This window comes from Phyllostomus hastatus, unplaced genomic scaffold (genome assembly GCF_019186645.2).
Source record: "Phyllostomus hastatus isolate PE091 unplaced genomic scaffold, TTU_PhHast_1.1 phas_contig_86, whole genome shotgun sequence".
Classification (NCBI taxonomy): Eukaryota; Metazoa; Chordata; class Mammalia; order Chiroptera; family Phyllostomidae; genus Phyllostomus; species Phyllostomus hastatus.
This window is the reverse complement of record NW_025333977.1, coordinates 32217779-32238850: the sequence shown is the minus strand read 5'-3', so window position 1 is coordinate 32238850 and position 21072 is coordinate 32217779. Positions and strand designations below refer to the sequence as shown.

General features: G+C 38.2%; 1 protein-coding gene across 4 annotated transcripts in view; it reads right to left on the bottom strand.

The window, feature by feature from the left end:
* Nucleotides 1-21072, bottom strand: part of YEATS2 (YEATS domain containing 2) — an 85188-nt gene that overhangs the window by 40876 nt on the left and 23240 nt on the right. For all 4 annotated transcript variants that reach the window (XM_045851326.1, XM_045851329.1, XM_045851328.1 and 1 more), the window contains 7 exons: nt 20083-20244; nt 13928-14039; nt 10688-10732; nt 8020-8200; nt 4946-5185; nt 3314-3472; nt 1537-1640 (listed from right to left, as the gene is read on the bottom strand). In XM_045851326.1, the coding sequence (XP_045707282.1) occupies nt 1537-1640; nt 3314-3472; nt 4946-5185; nt 8020-8200; nt 10688-10732; nt 13928-14039; nt 20083-20244 (1003 nt within the window). The remainder of the gene's footprint in view (nt 1-1536; nt 1641-3313; nt 3473-4945; nt 5186-8019; nt 8201-10687; nt 10733-13927; nt 14040-20082; nt 20245-21072) is intronic.

Here is a 21072-nt window from a genome sequence, read left to right as displayed (position 1 = left end):
GTACTTCAGTGTTTCAGAGTACTCACGACTTGCTTTGTTATCTGTACTCAGAATAAACACCTGGGGCGTGGGGAAATTTTTCCATAAGCATTTAAAAAACAAAATGACAAAAAGAACTCAAACAATTAGCAAATGCAAAGACAACAAAAGTCAACATCCAAAATATTGTCATTTGTCTTTAATTCTCAAATACAAATCGCAAATCTCAGAGGTAATTTGTCATAAATAAATGTTAGGGGCAAGAAACAGAGTTAAGAACACTGCCTCACCGTGTAATGAAAAGACCATCAACAAATATTACAAAGCAGACTGGCAAAGAATTAAGACCTTAAAGGGAATTATTTCAATTCAGGAATCTGTACAACACAATGCTGACAGACTACACTGAATTTAGAGACAAAATTCACCTGTGTCATCATCATTAAGTGCCTAAGAAATGCTATGTTAGCACCAGTCATGGAAGAAAAAAATCTTTGACTTCTTGGGAACTCTCACACAGGAGTTTATACCTCAAAAGGCCTAGCATTAAGGCAGCCATGAGAATGATAAATAAGTTGAATGACTAACCAAAGAGCAAGTATTGTCTTTGCTAAACAGCGAGCATACATCTAGCACTTTGATCTGAACAAGTCAGGTCCAAATTTCAAAGGACTTATTACTCTGAAAAATGAAAAACTGAGTGGAAAGAGGAATTATTTTTAAGTAACTAAATGGCTGACATGTAGACAAGGAAATAAGGAAATATATTTACTCCTTGTTGGTAAAAATATACGAAAAAGGTATTGTCAGATGAAATTTTATAAGGAAAATTTTATTAAAAAGCTGCTCCCCCCACACCCCCTAAAAATAGAAGACCTCATCATAGTAAGTTTTCAAATAGATACTGGATAACCAATAGAAAGACATGTTGAGAAACATTTTCTTTTCCTTCCTTCCTTCCTTCCTTCTTGTATAAAGATTTTATTTTTTTAGGAAGGCGGGGGAGAGAGAGAAACATGGATTGGTTGCCTTTTGTATGCGTTCCAACCGGGATGGAACCCACAACTCAGGCATGTGCTCTGCCCAGGAATTGAACCAGCGACCTTTCACTTTGTGGGATGATGCCCAACCAACTGAGCCACACCAGTCAGGGGGAGAAACATTTTCTACACTAGGAAAAGATCAAGGTAAGGTATAGAATTCTGGAGTAAGATGATCTTTAAGATACTTATTAGCCTAAAGCACAGGTGGCAAACACAAGGCCTGCAGCTGAATCTGGCACTCCACTTTGTTTTATCCAGCCTGGCACCTTGTTTCTACCCAGCGGCAGTGCCGAACTCTTGCTTAACTGTTAAGGAGTAGTTACATTTATACAGTCCTGAAATTACATTTGGCCCTTTGAAGGCAACCACGAGGCTGATGTGGCCCCTGGTGAAAATGAGTTTGACACCTCAAGGTTCTACTTGACATAATTTGCAGTACCAGCTGACAAATTATTGTTGAACTGAAACACAGTCTTTAAAACTAGCAAAATGCAGTAATGCAATAGAGTATTACCTTGACAGTAGAAGTTATGAAACTACTTCCATGAATTTTAGGAATAGGGGAACCTGTTTCTTGGGAGGCCTGAGAGGCAGTGGAGAGCTTGTTTGTAGGACTTCCTGTGAGCAAGGCAGATGCAAAAGTAAAGTGTAAATAATTTGCAAAATGAAATTTTAAAGCATTTTCTACCACCCTCTCCTTTCCCCCACTATTTATTTTTCATTTTTAAGGGCTAAAAACTTAACAACCCTGAAGTTGTTATAGAAAAAATATAAGGATTCATCCTACAAAGTTGACCACTTCGCTAACCTGAAAAGGGACAAGCAGCTAGCAAGGGAGTGTACAAGAATAAGTAAAATGTGCTCACCTACATACACATACTCTGTTACTTATATAAAAAGATAATACTGTAACGGTGGTATTGGTTCTTCAACAATGTGCCAAACTGTGTGCATTCAAGTGCATACTAGCTCCTTCAGAGAAGTAACTAGAAGTTTACACCTCTTTGAAGATACCTCCGACATTCAACACTTTATACTCCATCTGTACAACTGCCATTAGGGTCTGACAAAAATAAGTCCCATTATCTACAGTCAAAAAATAAGACCAAAAAATGGTATCTGATCACCTACCCATTTACAAACTTGTCTGCAAAGATGTTTGGCTGATTGCTAAAACTAAACATCCTCACAGGACACCTATTCAGCATCCCTAAGTATATTCAAAAGGTTATTTGGTAATTTCTGAAAGTAGCATTTATTTATTTTTTTTTAAGATTTTATTTATTTATTTTTAGATAGGGGGGAAAGGAGGAAGAAAGAGAGGGAGAGAAACATCAATGTGTGGTTGCCTCTTATGCACCCCCTACTGGGGACCTGGCCCGCAACCCAGGCATGTGCCCTGAGTAGGAATCAAACCAGCAGCAATTTGATTCTGGGCTCAACCCACTAAGCTACACCAGCCGGGTTAAAAGCAGCATTTATTTTTAAAGGTGTCCACAATCACCGTGACTGTTAAAGGAACCAACTTTTCTAAAAACAAAACTACTCGGAATGGCCCAACACATTCATGTGTGTTAAAATCAAATATTTGGGGGAAAAAAGTTTCATTACCTTACAGATATCTCTCTTTATTTCTCTTAATTAGAAATGAAAATGACAGGAAAGTTTACACTTAGGAACACATGTTTACATAGTTTAATTGAAAGGAATAAGTAAAATGTTAGTGGAAGTACTTTTAAAAACAACCCTGAAATGCAGTCTGTAGTTACATGAGCTGATGGTGACCAACGCGGTGAGTGCAAAGCCTTTAATTCTTCCCATCAGCGTTTTCTGTTTATAATGGTGGGGTGTATTTTTCCTCCCACATGCAAACTTTATCTTACTCACAGAAAAGTAAAGATGACTTTTAATTTGGGGTGAAATAAAAAGGGCTCACAAAATTATTCTTGTACTAAAGCTTACTTTCAGAAAGTTAATAACCACACTGCTTACAGCCCCCCCGCCAAAAATGAATGTCTTCCAAATGAAATAAAACTTTTTTTTGGAAAATTAATTATGGCTTGCTTTTCATCTTTAGAAACTAAAAAGAAATCTTAAGTAAATTATTAAAATAGAACTTTTACAAAGAGTACATCTTCCCTCAGAAATAGCACTGGTGTTACTCTTATATATATATTTCTCCTGTTCATGGATAAAGATTTCATTCTCCCATTAAATGGCTACTAAGTCATGCTAGGATTTCATCTTTAAAAAGATCCAATCTTTGGTTCGAGTATTGATCAAACACACACCTGTAGTGGGGGCGGAGGCTCCAAGCACCTGCCCTGGCTTGTCCATGATAACGTAAGGATTGCTGATAACAGAGCTGGCGGTGCCTTGCTTCACATGGACTGGAGTGGAAGTTGGGGTTCGAGGCAATGGTGATGGACTTGGTGTTGATATAGGGGAACCTTTATTAATTAAAAAGAGAAAAAAGACACTAAACAAAATAGATATTCAATCCATATAATAAGATGCTGGAAGATAACGAGAGAAGGGCAGGGCTGCCAGGACAAAGGTGACAAACTGGGACAGCAAAGGAGACTGTATGTGTCAGGTGCTCAGCAGCAGCAGGCGGAGCCCAAGGACTGGTGTGTTTCACTCTCTGCAGCTGTATCCGTGGAACAGCAGCATGAGCATCGGCATCACTGGGAAGCTTGGTAGAAACAGACTCTCAGGTCCTACCCCAGAACTACCAAATATAAATCTGTATTTTAACAAGTTCCCCCAAAGCACGTTGAAGTTCAATAAGCAGTGCTTTGCATAAGTCTGAAACTGCTGAATCCCTAGATGATAAATCTCTTAACAGCTTTGGCAGGTTGTTATGATACTGGTTATACTCGAAGATGCTAAAACTAGTAAGGAAATTAGTAAGTGAACAGTTGTTCAAGACTCCTTAGGAACCAGGAGTCTTGATTTGCAATTAATTTCCAACAGGAAACTATGAAGGTCACTCACCCTAAACAAGTTTCCATCAGCACTATGTGACAGCCGCAATCCAGAGTCATGTTCCCACAGAACATGCTCCACGGTTCCCAATGTACCATTAAACATCCCCTATTGTCTTTTACTGACCAAATTGTCAACCACGAATTTCTCTAAACTTCAAACCAATTTACACATTCAGCCTCCTCCACCTCCGAATCAGCAAGTTCCAAAGTGCTTCTAACTAATAGGTAAAATGATGCATTCTTTAGCTCTCATCGATCTCAAAGCCTTGGATCATACTTCCACTTAATTTTCTATTTTTAACAAAGACTCTCACCGCCCCCCCTTCATGTAAGTATCATACAGAAGCCTCCCAGGGTCTAAATATTTTTATCGACTCACTTTCATGTCTTTTCTGAGTTGGTAGAGTCAAAATCATAATGTATATTCCTACTAAAAGTTTATCTGACATAAATGTGAAACTGCAGGCAATGAATAATTCCACCTGGGTGAAAATGAAGCCTCAGATATACCTACTGATAACAGGAATGAATAATTTTTCTCATGTGGTTAGAGAGCATAGCAGTTATTTCAACTCCACACCAAAAGGCCTCTGCATGTTTTCTAGTTGCTCTGGTATCCTTATATAATCCCCAAAATGTAACTCCCACTTTAAATTCAACCATAATCCTAGCGAACACTTTCCTGTGCTGATTCTTGGAGATGAAAATTTGACCTTTGAGTTTCACTTCCTGCCTCATTTCTAAAGTTGTTTCCATATAGATGACTTTTGTTTTTGCTTTGTGACATCTTCACTTTGCTTTGCTAATCAAAAGTGATTACTTGTTAAATAAACAAAAACCCTGCTCAGAACTAAAAAAAAATTTTTTTAAACCACAGTACTTTGTCATTCCAACAATTTTACACTCATCGACTCACACACATCATCTGTGTACCTGAAACAATCTTGCAGCTCATGGTGATGGGCTGGAAGGATTTCCCAGGTGACTCAGGATTAGGAGCCTGACTCGGTGGCACAATTTTGCAGCTCGATGCTATTGGCTGAAAAGCTGAATTGCCATGAGAACAAAACATAACCTTCTGGGATGTTGTCATTTTGGTGGGTGTTCGTTCCAATGAAGATGGCAAAGAATAAAATGTAGTGTGTCTCTCAGTTTCAGTATTGGCTGGGAATCCTGCTTGAAATGAATCAGGCAAATGGTAAGTCATTAATCACTTTGAAATAATAAAGTCTTACCTTTGTGAGGAAAGAATGGAACAATAAAAATCTTTCATCATTTCAGCAACCGTTTAAGCCCTTTACTAGTAGTAAAATAAATATAATCCATGGTTATTTATTATCCCATTATACATTTTGAGATGAAGTATGTCCAACAATTCATGAATAAAGCAGCATCCAATCTAGCAGAGGGAAAGGGGCTCCCAGGAGCTGTACAACATGAAGGCCTTTCACAGGCAGAAAGGGGCAGGAACAAGGAAGCTGCATGAGCAAGAAGCAAATTGGCTGTGGTGAGGTGACCTTCCTCAGGGGATGGCAGGGGCCTATCAGGCAGACTACCTACCTACCTGGTGCTGATGAGGGGATTCCTGACTGACTGCTTTAAGATTCCATTTCTGGGAGAGGCTGAAACTGTAATTCAGTTTCAGTTTGGTGACAGGAGGCTTGTATAAGTGACCCCATTCTAGGCCTGTTGTATTATTTTTTAACAAATGTAAATATGCATAGAATATGCATAGCATTTTGTTAAAATGCTTCTTTAGAAAAAATAGAAAATATAGTAACTATAAACCATAAATAATATAAAAAGTAGCCCTGGCTAGTGTGCCTCAGTGGATTGAGTGCTGGCCTGGGAACCAAAGGGTCACCAGTTCAATTCCCAGTCGGGGCACATGCCTGGGTTGTGGGCCGGGTACCCAGTGGGGGTTACATGGGAGGTAACCACACATTGATGTTTCTCTCCCTCTCTTTCTTCCACACTTCCCCTCTGTCTAGAAATAAACAAATAAAACATTTTTTTAAAAAGAGTAGACGAGTTCATGATGTTCTCCCAATTTTTTTTCTTTTTCTTTTTTTAAAGGATCTTATTTATTTTTAGAGAGGGAAGGGAGGGAGAAAGAGCGAGAGAGAGAGAAACATCAATATGCGGTTGCTGGGGGCCATGGCCTGCAACCCAGGCATGTGCCCTGACTGGGAATCAAACCTGTGACACTTTGGTTCACAGCCCGCGCTCAATCCACTGAGCTATGCCAGACAGGGCCCAATTTTTTATATGTGAATTGAAAACTGTTTAGAGAAGAGGAAAACCTTGAAAGAAAGCATTCACTTAATCTAATGATATCATGTCTTATTAAATGCCCATAAAGATAACTGAAATTTAAAAAGAAATAAAGTTGAGATTTTACATAAAAACTAAAATATTAATATCACATGAAAATATAGGCTGAGACACTAGAGTAATACCATTTAGAATCAATTATATTTCTTACATGTAAGGTATGTATGTGAACACTTAAATACTTAGACATTTGTTGATGCTGAATCTTAAATTTTAAATAAGATATTTAAGTTCACACAATTGGGAACCAGACCTGAAAAGTCTCTTGTAATTTATTATAAAAAACTACTGCAGTCATCAAAGGATAAAAAGTTATTGCTTTTTAATTCCAGAAAAAAATTATAATTTTCTTCCACCTGAAAATGTCAAAATTCAATATATTTCTGTATTTACTATATATAATATAAAATAGCTTAAAATACATGTATCTTGAATTAAGACCTACTACATATAAAGCATGGCAACTCCCTGCATTAGCTGGAATTCACTACATCCACTAAAAGGTTCAAGTGCAATGACAGGCTGGAAAGATGTTAAGCTCTATGCTGCATGACAGTGACGACGGTGCTGGACACAGTCGCGACACAGCACTGGTCTCAGATGGCCAACTGTATTTATCTGCCTGATATTAAGTATGGTAGTTCCCTTAGCTGGACTGAAAAGTCTTTACTAAGGTAAAAACAGGTCTTTCCCCTCATTTTCATCATATTTTTAATGCCTATCTTCCCTCTAACATGGTTGTTAAAATATCCACGTTCTTCTGTTCTTCCCCTGGGAGACAAACCTACAAACCCAAACTAGAGCAGAAGGTCAGTTGAATGATACGCCCCAACCTCATGGACTTGGATAAGCCTTGCTTTTCTGAGTTACCTGTTGTCAAAAACAGCCTCAAGGGACAAAACCACTTGATAGGGAAAATGGTTTTACAAAGTTTGTGTGGTAAAATCCAACATTAATACTGCAAAATCAGGACCAAAGTTTTTGTTAGGGAACCATCCAATTACATGGGAAATGTTTACAAGTTCATTTACGCTGGTGAGGAGGAGGGGGCAGGGTGACCCTACTTACCATGAGTGCATCTCACAGTGGAAGAGGTCTGGTTTCTCCCCACTTAGCTGCACCTGAGACTTGTGCTCAAGTCTCCTTCTCTAATGCACACACAGGTTTGTTAACGGATTTCTCCAATTCACTACCGTTACACTGATGTTTTGTTCTATTTTCTCATGTGGGAAGAACAGTACCTATTCCTTAACTAACAATTTGTCATACTTAAATAAGATTTGTGGAGTGGTCTAACGTACAACGCTGATTTACTCAAGTATGTCCTGGAGAGAAGAAATATAGCTTTTTGTTGAATGTACAAAAATAGTAATATGGCTGCAGAAAATAAAGGTGATTTCTGTTAAGAAAACTTAATGCTTTTTAGTGAGTTTTGTGTTCTACAAAATACTAGAACTTAATGTAAAATATTTTCTGAGGTGAGTAAGCATTTGGGTATTTCCATAGTAGAAGTGTGCAGTAGAGGTAGCATGCCCACTTAGGGAAAGTTTCCATACACTCTAAGCCTCTGAAGGCATCAGTTCAAATATTACGCAAATGAGAGAAAGGAATGCCCCAGAATGACTCCTCCATAGAAGGAAAACATACATTTCCATACAAGAAAAATATATTACCTTTCTCCACAGAGGTATCAGGTGCTGGTTCATGAGACTGCTTTATTGGTGAGGAGGCCTTCACTGGGGCTGGAATGGTCAAAGGCAAAGACGGTGGGGCATCAGAGACGTCTGACTCAGAAGACTGAGGGTAAACAGAGTCTTCTCCAAGAGAGTGCCGGTGCAGCTCAACGTCCACGACCTACAAAATCGGGCAATAACGGGGCTCATGAATTCATCATCAGTGCCCCAGAAAGCCCCAAACCTTCTAAGAATGTGGTACTCTAAGAGCTATGACAAAGAATTTCTAATAATACTTGAAAGGTGATTTCAATCTCAAGAACTAAAGAATTATCCCAGTATAGTCTATTCTGGCTTTATAGATAATTTAGTAAAACCAATAATAAAATTGGGGTCTTTCCATTTGTTGTTTCAATGCCTTAGAACACTTACAACAAATCTCTGTGCAGCTGCTTCTTTCTCACCATTAGATCTCAATCTAATGTTATCTTTTCAGACCTTCCCTAACCAACCTAACTAAAGCAAGACTCTTGTTCCCCTGCTATTCTCTACTGCACTTACTGGTAAATGAAACCTTATTTGCTTTTTTACTGTATACCTTCTCCTGTGCTCAACAGAACCACGAATGTAACTCTTGGGAAGAGCAGCTATCTGTGCAGAAATCTGTATGCCCAGGAACTGGACCAGTGCCTAGTGTACAGCATGTGCTCAATAAATATCTTCTGATATAACATAGCACACTTCCCTAGACAGAGTCAAGTTTAACTAGCTAATTATAATGGCTACTGGTAATGTATCATGAATACCAAAAAAGGGGGGAGGTAGTAAGAAGAGGAAAAAACAAAGTTGGAGGTCTCACACTTTCTGATTTCAAAATTTAAAATTACAAAGCTATAGCAATTGAAAGTGTGGTACTGGCATAAACAAAGATATATTGGAACAGAACACATTCTCACATATATGGTCAAATGATTTTTGACAAGGATGCCAAGACCACTCAATGTGAGGACAGTCTCTCAACAAAATGGTGTTGAGAAAATTGGAGATCCCCATGCATTAGCATGAAGGTGGAGCTTTACCTTATACCATATATGAAAATTAATTCACAATGGATCAAAGGCTAAAAGATAAGACCAGAAACAATAAAACTCTTAGAAGAAATATAGGGGCAAAGCTTCATAATACTGGATTTGGAATGATTTCCTGGAAATTACACAAAAAAACAGGCAACAAAAGAAAAAATAGATAAAGTGAACTATGTCAAAACTAAAAACTTTTGCCCTGGCTGGTGTAGCTCAGTGGATTCAGCGCAGGCTGTGAACCAAAGGGTTGCTGGTTCAATTCCCAGTCAGGGCACATGCCTGGGTTGCAGGCCAGGTTCCCACTTGGGGCCACATGAGAGGCAACTATACATTGATGTTTCTTTCTCTCTCTCTTTCTCCCTCCCCTTCCCCTCTCTCTTAAAAAAAAACAAAAAAAAACCCCAAAAAACAAAACAAAAAAAACTTTTGTGCATCAAAGAACACAATCAACAGAGAGAAAAGGTAACCCCACACAATAGGAGAAAATATTTGTAAATCATATATTTGATAAGAGGCTAATGTCAAGAATCTAGAAAGAACTCCTAAAACGCAACAATGAAAAACCAAACAACCTGATCCAAAAATGGGTAAAGGTCTTGAAGACATTCTCCAAAGATGTATAAAAGACCAATAAACCCATGAAAAGATGCTCAACATCAATTAACATTAGGGAAATGCAAACCAAACTCACAACGAAATACCACTGCATACCCACTAAGACAGCTACTATCAAAAAGATATAAAAGGACAAGTGCTGGAGAACTGGAACCCTCACACACTATATACAAAATGGGGCTGGTGCTATGGAGAACAGTGTGGCAGTTCCTCAAAAAGTTTAAAACAGCCCTGGCTAGGTAGCTCAGTCAGTTAGAGCATCATTCTGATACGCTAAGGTTACAGGTTCAATCCCCACTCAGGGTACGTACAAGAAACCACTAGTGAATGCACAAATAAATGAAACAACAAACTGATGTTTCTCACTCTCTCCCCCTTTCTCCCTCTCTCTAAAAGCAATTAAAAAAATTTAAAAACAGAATACAGTATCAGCCAGCAATCTCACTTCTATTTATCCATCCAGAAGAATTAAAATCAAGGACTTGATCAAATAGACTCACATTCTTAACAGCATTATTCACAAAGCCGAAAGATGTAAACGATTCAAGTGCTCTCTGACAAATAAATGGATAAATGAAATATGGTATGTAATATAATGGAACATTACTCAGGCTTTTCTGGAAGGAAATTCTGACACACGCTACAACATGGATGAACCCTGAGAACATTATGCTAAGTGAAATATGCCAGTTACAAAAACAACAACAGACACTGTATGATTCACTTATATTGTATCTAGAATAGTCAAATTCATAGACAGAAAATAGAAGGGTGATTGCTAGGGGCTGGGGGCAGAGGAAAATGATTAAAAATAGTCAGTTTTATGAGTATCTTATTACATCTAACAAAATAGACAAAAAGGGTGATATAAACTGTTTTTTAAATTTTAGCACTCATTTTTTTCTAACTAAAAATGAAAATCAATTTTCAGTCTACTTGTTCCCAAAAAATACTGTAGGAAAAAAACCTACCGTCTCTGCTCCAAGAGTCTGTAAGCCAGTGTAAGTTCTATCCAGCTATTAAAAGACAAAAAGAAAGAGTTAAGTTTCACTGTGCTTACCATAAATCTTAAGATGCAATCTTATCTAAAACTCTTTTCACCCCAAATCTTCATAACATAAAATCTACTTTTTCATAATATAAACTATCAATTCAACACTTTGACAAAAACCTCCTTGATATTCTGGGGGAAAATTGAGTAAAATTAATACAAATAATCCAGACACATAGGTAGTTATTATACTTATTATATAAATAATACATTTCTAACAACCCATTCTAAGGACAATCTAAAAATGGAGGCAGATGTTTACTGCAGCATTATCTATAACCACAGAAAACAAAAGCAATATAAACCTCCAGCTATAAAGGAATGCTTAAGAAGTAAACCATGGCCCTGGCTGGTGTGGCTCAGTGGACTGAGCACTGGTCTGTGAACCAGAGGGTTGCTGGTTCGATTCCTGGTCAGGGCACATGCCTGGGTTGTGGGCCAGGTGATGTTTCTCTCCCTCTCTTTCTTCCTTATATATTACTTCCCCTCTCTAAAAATAAATAAATACAATCTTAAAAAAAAAAAGGTAAAGCATGAACTATCAATTTTTGAAATATTATGCACCTTTAGATGATGTTTACAAAAACTATGTAAAAATACTTCAGGCTACATCATTTTCATATTTTCTAGTTTATAAAAATAGCCTCTCTGTAACCTTTATTGTTTCATTCCTGGGACCACATTTTAAGGGAGACACTGATAAATCAGAACTGTTACCAATGGCAAGAGAAACTATTTCTAGTTGAAAGCACAGCATACAAGAAATGTTACAAGAACAGGTTTTGCCTGGAGAAGAATTGACTTAGGAGAGTCCTGAATGCTGTCGCTGAACATTTTTAGGGTTCCTGTAAAACAAAACAAAGTCCTGTTCTGTGCTACTCCAGGAATCAAACTAGGAGAAATGAGATCACGACTTTTTAAAGGCAGTTTTATGAAGGACCCTTCCAAACATTTATTTACTAAATATGTAAATGGGTTAGCTGGTAATTACTGTGCCCCACGGTGATGGCTGAGAACACATTATATGACTGCTCGTCAGGGCTGCAGGATATGGCAATTTCATACATTCTGGGCACTTTAAACTTTACAGAACTCTAACACTTAAGACTAGTTTAATATTTAACACAACTATTATAGATTGGTATGCACTACAGAATTCAGAATACAGAGAGATCACTATGGGCTTAACTGGCCAAGAAAAGTTATTGGAACTTGAAGAATGGAAAGAATCTGAACAGGCACTCCAGGAGAAGAGCATGAAAGAAATCGCGGGAGAAGGCCCAGGGCATTTCTAGCACATGAACAGACTGACCTGGCTGGAGCAAGATGCTCATGCAGGGTATTCATGCGAGATAATTTAGGGGAAGTGTGTTGAGTCAAAATGTGAAGAATCCTGAACAGCAGGCAGGGGACTCTGAACTTGAATGACAGGAAGTTACTCAAGGTTTCCCAGAGAGAAATGCCGTAACAGTTCTCCTAGTTTAGAAAGACTAATCTGATGGTGGTGTGAAGAATGAACTGAGGGGACAAAAACCATTAAAAGGGTAGAATATAAGAAGATTATGAAGAAAGAGTAATAGTCTACAACTGAACATTTAGAACAAAGAGGGAAGAATAAAAAATGACTCTGAGGGTTAACTCAGAAAAAACAGGAAAAGCGAAACTCCAGGCCAAACAGACACCACGTGATCGCAATGCAGGTGCAAAGGGCTCAAGGCCGATCTATGCACAATAAATAGTAAATCTAAGTTTTCCAAACACTTGACAAGAAATGCTTTAAATATGTCATTTTAAAATACTGTGTCTCACTCAGTCTTCCATCAGGAACTCCGAGTGATATGGACAACACAAACATGCACGAAAACTATGCACACAACTTCCTTCACTTTAGGGAGAAGGGCTGTGCGCAGTGCAATGTGAGACGGTATGTCTCACAAAACCAGTTTAGACCTTCGTCTAAGTGGGAACATATTTTGCCCCGTCTGGACAAAGGGACTGTATGTTCTTTATTTGGTCTGAGTTCTTCTATGAGGTCATAAAGCAGTCCAGTCATACAGTAATCTCCAGAACACAATTTGCACGTGAAGTTAAGCAGTGTGGTCTTACAATGACTGCGCAGAAAGCAACGGAGGGCAAATTTCACTACACCCTAAGGTGAAAAGGTGCACCTGTGGAACGAAGGGAATGAAAGCGAAATTCTGCAGACGTACTTGGATTCATTTAGTTCAGTTCTGGGAGTCACTACCAGGGACAATGTGCTCAGCCACAGCAGGGGTGCTCAGGAAGAAGTTTAACTTTAGGAAGTGTAGACAAGACGACTACAGAGAGGACCCAGAGGAAGAATAAAAAACTGTCTTCTAACTGTAAAAGTTGAATATGTTTATTATATAAAATTGGAAAAATACCAAAAAAAAAAAGGGGGGGGGCAGGGGAAGTAGCCCACGAAGTCATTACTTCAGTTATGTACTCCAACGTTTTGCCTATTTCTATTGTGTTTTTTTAAAATCATGGTTGACCTCCTATTATACATATAGTTTGATAACCTGTGTCTTTTGCTTACTATATAGTGGCAATTTCTCCTCAGGCATAGAAAATACTTTGTAAAATAAAATTTGTAATAGCTGCATAACAAATCACATGGATATATCAGTGAAGGATCCCTGACAACACAAATCAAAATCATTACAACCTTGTATAGTGTTTTACATTTTCTAAAACATGTTCACTACAATCTTTACCCTTAGGAGATAAACATATTTGTTACCCTGTTGAGATAAACAGACAGGGGTTATTACAGCAACCCCTCACTTAAAGTCGTTGATAGGCTCCGCGACTTTAAGGGAAACGCAGCACAACGAACGAAGCCAAACAGACTAAAGGCTAATTACTATCAACAAGAGTTACGCTCCTGTGACATCTCATCGTTATGACATTGAACAAAATGTTATTTGAGGACTTTCAGTATTTGCCTCATTTTATAGGAAAATAAGTAGATTAAAAAAATAAGTGTTACAGCAGTAAGCACAGCAGGCTCGAAAAGATTTATCCTGTTTCCACTATCCTCGGCCTGGCTGCTGCTCTCAGAAGGCCTAACCTACTATTTTAAGTATCAGGTGAAAGACATACTTCATTTCCAGGGAGCAATGTTTTGTTACAATACCTTCAGATTATGTATGATATCTATCCGCTTGTTCTGGCTGTCCTTAAAGTGAACTTGAACTCTGACAGGAAATTCACCCCAGCCTCTTCTGGTCAGATGAAAAGGAGGCTCTCTAGGGAAAAGCAGATATTAACACATTATCCATTCGCAATCATTCTAGAGGAAAAGTTTTCTCATAATGGGTAAGTTAGAAATTCACATCCTTCTGATAGTCATTTACATTTCCTCATTGGAAGTTAAATCAATATGTTGCATTATGCTAAAATGCTAAATTATAAAAGAACAAAATCAACTCAAACCTACACTAAATTTGCAACTGCTGGATACTTACAGCTAAGGCATTTATACCATTTAATCCAACATCATTACTTTCACAAAGAACTAAAGTGACTCGATGAATGTCACAATATTAGAATCAGAACCCTTGATTGCTACTTGGCAGACACAGGCTGTGAAGTATACGCTCCCTACCCCAGACACTCCTATTTATTCCTCCACTCTGGCTAAAAACAAAACAAATCGTGAATACTCATTTTGAAATTGAGAATTTATTTGAATGTATCTGCTGAGAGGACTTAAAAGATCGTATGTGCACAATATGATCTTCCCCAAATAATGACTATGATTTTTGAGGAGAGAAACATGTGTGAATGCTAATTGGACTAAAGAATTTTCAGTCAAAACATAATCTGTAAAGAAAAGAAAAAGGAAAATTGATGAAAAAAGACTGGCAAGCTTTTAATAATTGTGTTGGATATATGAAGGTTCCATCTACTTTGCTTTTGTATATGTTTGAAATTTTGTATATGTTTGAAATTTTCCATAATGTAAAATTAAAAAATCTAACTGAACCTGGTGGTGTGGCCCAGTGGACTGAGTGCCAGCCTGCCATCCAAGGGGTCCCCAGTTCGAATCTCAATCAGGGCACTTGCCAGAGTTGTGGGCCAGGTCTCCAGTTTGGAGGCGCACAAGAGGCAACCAATTGATGTATCTCTTGCACATCAATGTTTCTCTCCCTCTTTCTCCCTCCCTTCCCCTCTTCAAAATTAAAAAACAAAAATCTTTGAAAAACTTTAAGAGACCTCCATGTACTCAAAAATAGTACTGATTAAGTTACTGGGGAAAAGAGAAAATGCTTTAAAATGAAAATGATCATTATGAATCACTGGCTTGGAGTTACTGAAATGAGGATGCTAAGATTGCAGGGAGAAAGGAACTTTCAGTGGGATGTGCTTTTGGAAAACTAAGGAGGGACCTGAAGGCAGTAAAGGCAGAGTCCAAGATCACAACCTGAGACGAGTCTAACAACAGACCTGAATCATGAAGCACAGAGCCAGAGGTTACCAGGAGAGCTCAAGGCAGGAAAATCTCTGAGTATGAGAGTGCCCTGGAAAGTACGGAAAGCAACAGCTATGCTATGAACCAGAGAAAAAAGGAAGCAAAGAAAACTAGAGTGCCCTGGCTGGAAGAAACGAGCTGAACACCTGTTGGTTAGTAAGAGAAGTAGCCATAAAGTAGCCATGATATTAGTAAAGATTCAGACAGAAATGAAAAGATAGGCTTGGTTTTCAGCTCCCTTCTTCTCTTAAAATATTTATTTATTTTAAAGAGAAGGGAAGGAAGGGAGAAAGGGAGAGAAACATCGATGCAAGAGAGAAACACTGACTGGCTGCCCGATTGGGGACTGAACCTACAAGCCAGGCATGTACTCTGCCAGGAATCAAACCAGTGACCCTTCGCTTTGCTGGATGACGCCCGATTACGCCATGCAGTCAGGGTTCAGATCCCTTCTTAGTTGCCAAATCACAAACAAAGACAAAAAAAGATAGGCTTGGGTCAAATGAGAAGTTCAACTCATGACAGCAGTTTGAAAAGGGGTACAAAGCAAGAGACACAGTGGGGCCTAGAGGCATGGCGGACTTAGAAAGAGTAAAGGAGATGCTCTTGACAAATTTGGCCGTTGAAATTCCAGTAAAGCTAAATGGACAGGCTAAATTCATTTTGCAACATTCAGCAATTATACTGGCTGTGTGCTGAATTCCTCTTACGACGAGTATAGTAAATTAGCTGTGTTCCCCAATTTATATACATAGGCTACACTCTAGTGAATGGACAGGAAGAGATGGAACTGCTACCAGGGAAGACAGACAAATGGCATAAAAGAGGGTATTTCAATAACACGAAACTGTGTAACTGTCACAAAATGACCTTCGTTTACTGTAAACAGAAAATACTCCACATGGAGAAGATGAAAGAAATTTAAAGAGCTATAGTATGAGCTTTTCCTTGTGTTTTCTCAGACTGTCACAATACATCTTATTAAGTATGATTTGGTATACCTTTAACCTGCAGATCAGTAAAGATTTCTTAGTGAACACAATTTCCCATATTACTGCATAATATTTGTTTGTTCTTTTAGAGACCGAGGCGGGGGGCGGGGGCAGGAGAGAAACATCAATATAAGAAAGAAACAACATCAATGGCTGCCTCCTTCCTGTGTATGTCCAGACTGGGGCCTGAACTCACAGCCATTCAGCTATGGGACAACGCTCTAACCGAGCCACACTGGCCAGGGCTGTGTGATCCTTTTTTACAACTTAAAATCAGTGTTTTACAAATTTCTAATTCTTGGGGTGACAAATGAAGAAATAGTATTGATTTGCCTTGTTAATGTAATGAGTTTTTAAATGCCATTTTTGTAAATCAGATATTTATCAATAAAAATGTGGTTAATACATTTTAAACAATTCACATGACTGATATTAAATAAAATGCTTTACCAAAGTGTGCTTATTTTTTACCACATAAGATGTAAGGAAATTTCTTGCTGATCTGGACAATAAAACATATATTCTTTTTATTCTTTATACTTTTATAGACATAGCACTTAAATCAACTTGAGAGAGAGAGAGAGGAAGGGGGAAAGAAACATCAATGTGAGAGAGAACCATCCACTGGTTTCCTCCCATATACACCCCAATCGGGGACTGAACTGGCAACCTAGGTATGTGCCCTGACTGGGAACTGAACCCACAACCTTTTGGTGTATGGGACAATGCTCCAACCAACTAAACCACACACAGAACCTTTTTAAACTCATCTATTTCTTACTAAACTCACTAAAATATCTGTATTAGAATCCTGGGCTAATTAAGCAAATCTTATCACTCTAGCAGCTATCTTAAACTATAAAACACTGTTAATACCCCAAGCATTCAAGTAAATGATCATTTACTATAATTTAACCTCTGGAAGAAAGGAGGACAAAAAAGTATGAACTGAGAAGGAAACTCTGAGTTATGTCCTGAAGGATGAAGGGCAGACCTTCAGAAAGACAGCCACACTGTGCACACGCACATAAAGACAGACAACAGGAAGATGGTATTCCTGACAGAAAACAAGCCTAAGTCACCGGCAAAATTCTAAGACAGGCTTGATGAGCTATATATGGCATTTCCCAAAGGTTTCACGAATTGTGATAGCAGATTTAAAACAAATCACAAAGTCTTTTCAGCACTAATGTTTGAGAGCCTAAGAATAAAATTGTTCCTTTGGCAATTACGCCCTACTATTAGAATAAAACAGTATTTCAATGCTTTTCTGAGGTTCTACCCAGTGAAATATGTCAAGAAAATAGTTTTATAAACAGCCCAAGGCAGAAAGTCTTGTTTGTATTGGAAAACAACTACACTGACTGATTTTCCTGGGTAGACAGTGACAGATACAATATCATAAGAAATGTGAAAACTATTAACTCAATGCAATTCCAAACTATAACCTGACAATTGTATTTTAAGCAAAGTGGAACAACATATATAGTCAAGAATAACCTCTATTCTAAAAAAATTTTAGAATAGAGGAACATACTCTACCAAATACCAAAATACACTATAAACCAAAAAGAGTTAAAATAGCATACTGGTATGGGAATAAAAATTATTAACAGAATCTAGCATTGAATTTATGTTTATATGGGCTTTTAGTGTATTAAATGTAGAAAAAGGGCACATCAACTGATATTACTGAAGTTGGGACAATTATCATGTATATGAAGAAGACAAAGTATACCACCTACAAAAAAATCTCAAGTATTCCACTTTCTGACCACCAACTCCTTTCCAGCTGCATTCCTAATCCAACTATGTTGGGAACTGCCCTGCCTGGTATCAGAAGCTGTAACCCCCACCAAGGCTAAGGCTGAGGGAATGACCTTGGACCATAAGCCAGCAAGGAGACAAAAGCTTATCTCCCTGGCAGGAGCACTGCTTCTATAACTGGCCCCCAATGCTTGGTTGGTTAGCCAATGATGGGTAAGATTCCCCATGGGGGGAACGACCTAAGTCAGACATGATCACGTGGGAGGCCCCCAAGGAAGGACTTTGGGGGCTACAGCAAAAGGGGGTGATGGACCCTCACCCCTCGGCTTTGACATAGCCTGAGTCCTCATTGTCTGTGAGAAAACCTCCTTATCTTTTGGCTGCCTTACTTCCCTTGCTCCACCTAAGCCTGAAACAATGACAGGGTGGTGCTGCCCTGTGCTGGAAAGGGCGGTTCCCTGGGTGATCAGACCTAAGAAAGAATATGTAAAATCCTGTGAAACCTGCTTTGTTTAGAATGCTCTCAATTGAATGATAAGGGTCCAAGCAAGAAGTGAGTTTGTTCCTTAAAGTTTTTTACAGCTGTTTAGCTATCTGACCCTGACTCAAAATAGGCCCTCAGACTTCTTTGTTATCTATTGTTTGATCCTTACTTCCTGGCAATAATTACTGAGCTTTACCTGAATTCCTGTGTAACCAAACCCAATAAAAGCCTGCTCCAGCGGGAGAACGGGGCACTCTCCCCTGGGGAGGATGGCCAAGGTGCTCCCCACTAGAGAGAGTGGCTGTTCTGTCCCTATTTCCCCACAGGACCTGGTTGTCTCTGTGTATGTTTTTCTCGTGTTTTGATGAGCCATCCGCAGCGTTCCGCGGTCACTGCCAGTTGGTGGCCCCGTCACAACTATCCTTTGCCCTCACTGGCACTCTCATTTCTTGCCCACACCAATTTTCACTACCCATCACTGCTCTTATAAAATTTCCTTCTCTCCTTATTCAGCTTAGAATCTATGGTATAATTGCAAGCATATCTTTATTATTAAAGTGAGGAAATTGATGAACTGAGAGATCAGGGCTTTAGACGAATTGTCTACACACAGGTCAGTCCTTTAAAATGATGGTAGAGAGAAAATCCATACGTTCATACCTTCAGTACTAAAACCTTTTATCAGAGGGGAATGACTAAAAAATTAGTAAATGCCTGTAATAAGGAAGAGAATCAAGTTATACAGTGCTTTTAAAAAGCTGAGGGTTTTTTTAAGGGAGAAAAAAGGTGGTATGGAAGCCACAAATATGAGCAAGAAAGACATACATCCTACCCCTACATCCAATGGTACATGGTGGGTGAGAGAGAAAAAAAAACAGCCGCCACTTGAAAGCTGTTCTCAGGAGAAGTGGTGTTCTCAGGAGATAGGCATGTTTTGTTTAAGAGCCAGGAGTAGAAGGCATGTTCTGAAGAGAGCTGAGGATACAGGAGATTTCTCCAGTAATACACCACAACCATTTCCACAATACAGTCATACAATGAAAGTATGTATGACAATGTAACATCATATAAAGATATCAAGACTATACCTTAGTAAAACAAATTTCAGAATTACGTAAATATGCATACAAACCATTCTAATTTCGTGACTAATATTAACAGCAACTATAATATATACAAAATGTTACTTCTGAGGACAAGATCATGAGAAACTTTAAACATTAAATATTTCTGTAATGCTAACATCCTATATTTAATTCTGCTATATTCTGTTAGTCATAAAAAACAGTAACCTTTTTACTTTTATCTTTATAAACAGGTTATTTCCGGAGGAGAGCAGAGTCAGCTAATACAGTCTGTATGGTAACAACCGGACAGGAGGGGACGGCAGCTGCTCAGTGACACAGTGATCTCTAAGAGGGAACTACAGCTAAAACTACATTGTGACTAAGGGCCAAAACTGAGTAAACTATTAATAATACAAGAATTTCAAGGGAGTGTTTAGAAGTTAAATCCCATTTCTTCCAGTTCAGGAAAGCTGTACTTCTTAGGTTAACTAATGCAAGAATGCTTACCTAACTTCCACAAGGTCATTGGGTTTATAGCTGGGATGAAGGAAGAACCAAACTTTCTTGACGAAATGATTAATGCTGGGTTCCCTACGAGACCCTCGGACATACACCATCCATTTGTGTGTTGACTGGTCGTTTTCTTCTCTTTTATCGGGCGGTATATACCTAAAGGAGAAGAAGAAAAAAAGAAATTGAGTTCTTTTTTTTCCTTCAAAAACCTAACAAAATAATTATTGCCTACTTAAAACAAGATTAAAAATAAATTACCAAAATAAAACCGAAAAATTCACAATTATGTGGAGATTAAACAGCATGCTACTGAACCACAACTGGGTTAAAGAAGAAATCACAGGAGAAAAAAAAAATGTTTTGAGACAACTGAAATGTAAATACAACATATCAAACCTTAAGAGATGAAGGAAAAGCACTTCTAAGAAGGAAGTTTATACCAATAAAAGCCTACATTAAGAAAAAAGAAAGATCTCAAATAAACAACGTAACTTTACATTCTAAGGAACTAGAAAAAGTAAAATAAACTAAGCCCAAAGTTAGTAGAAGGAAGGAAATAGCAAAGACTAAAGGAGACTAAAGTGACAATAAAAAAGATAAAAGAAAGTAGGAGCTGGTTTTTTTAAAAGATAAACAAAATTGAAAGACCTTTAGCTACATTCAGCAAAAAAAAGAGAGGACTCAAATTACAAGTGAAAGAGGTGCTGCAACTCACACCACACAAACACCATACATCGTAATACTATTAACAATTATCCGCCCCCAAAACTGGACATCCTAGAAGGAATGAATAAATTCCTAGAAACATACACCCTAGCAAGACTGAATCATAAAAAAATAGAAAATTCGAACACTAGTTAGGAGATTTAATCAGTAATCAAAAAAACCTCCCAACAAAGAAAATTCTAGGACCAGATGGCTTAAAGGGTAAATTCTACCAAATACTTAAGCAGGAATTGACAGCAATACTTCTCAAATCCCTCC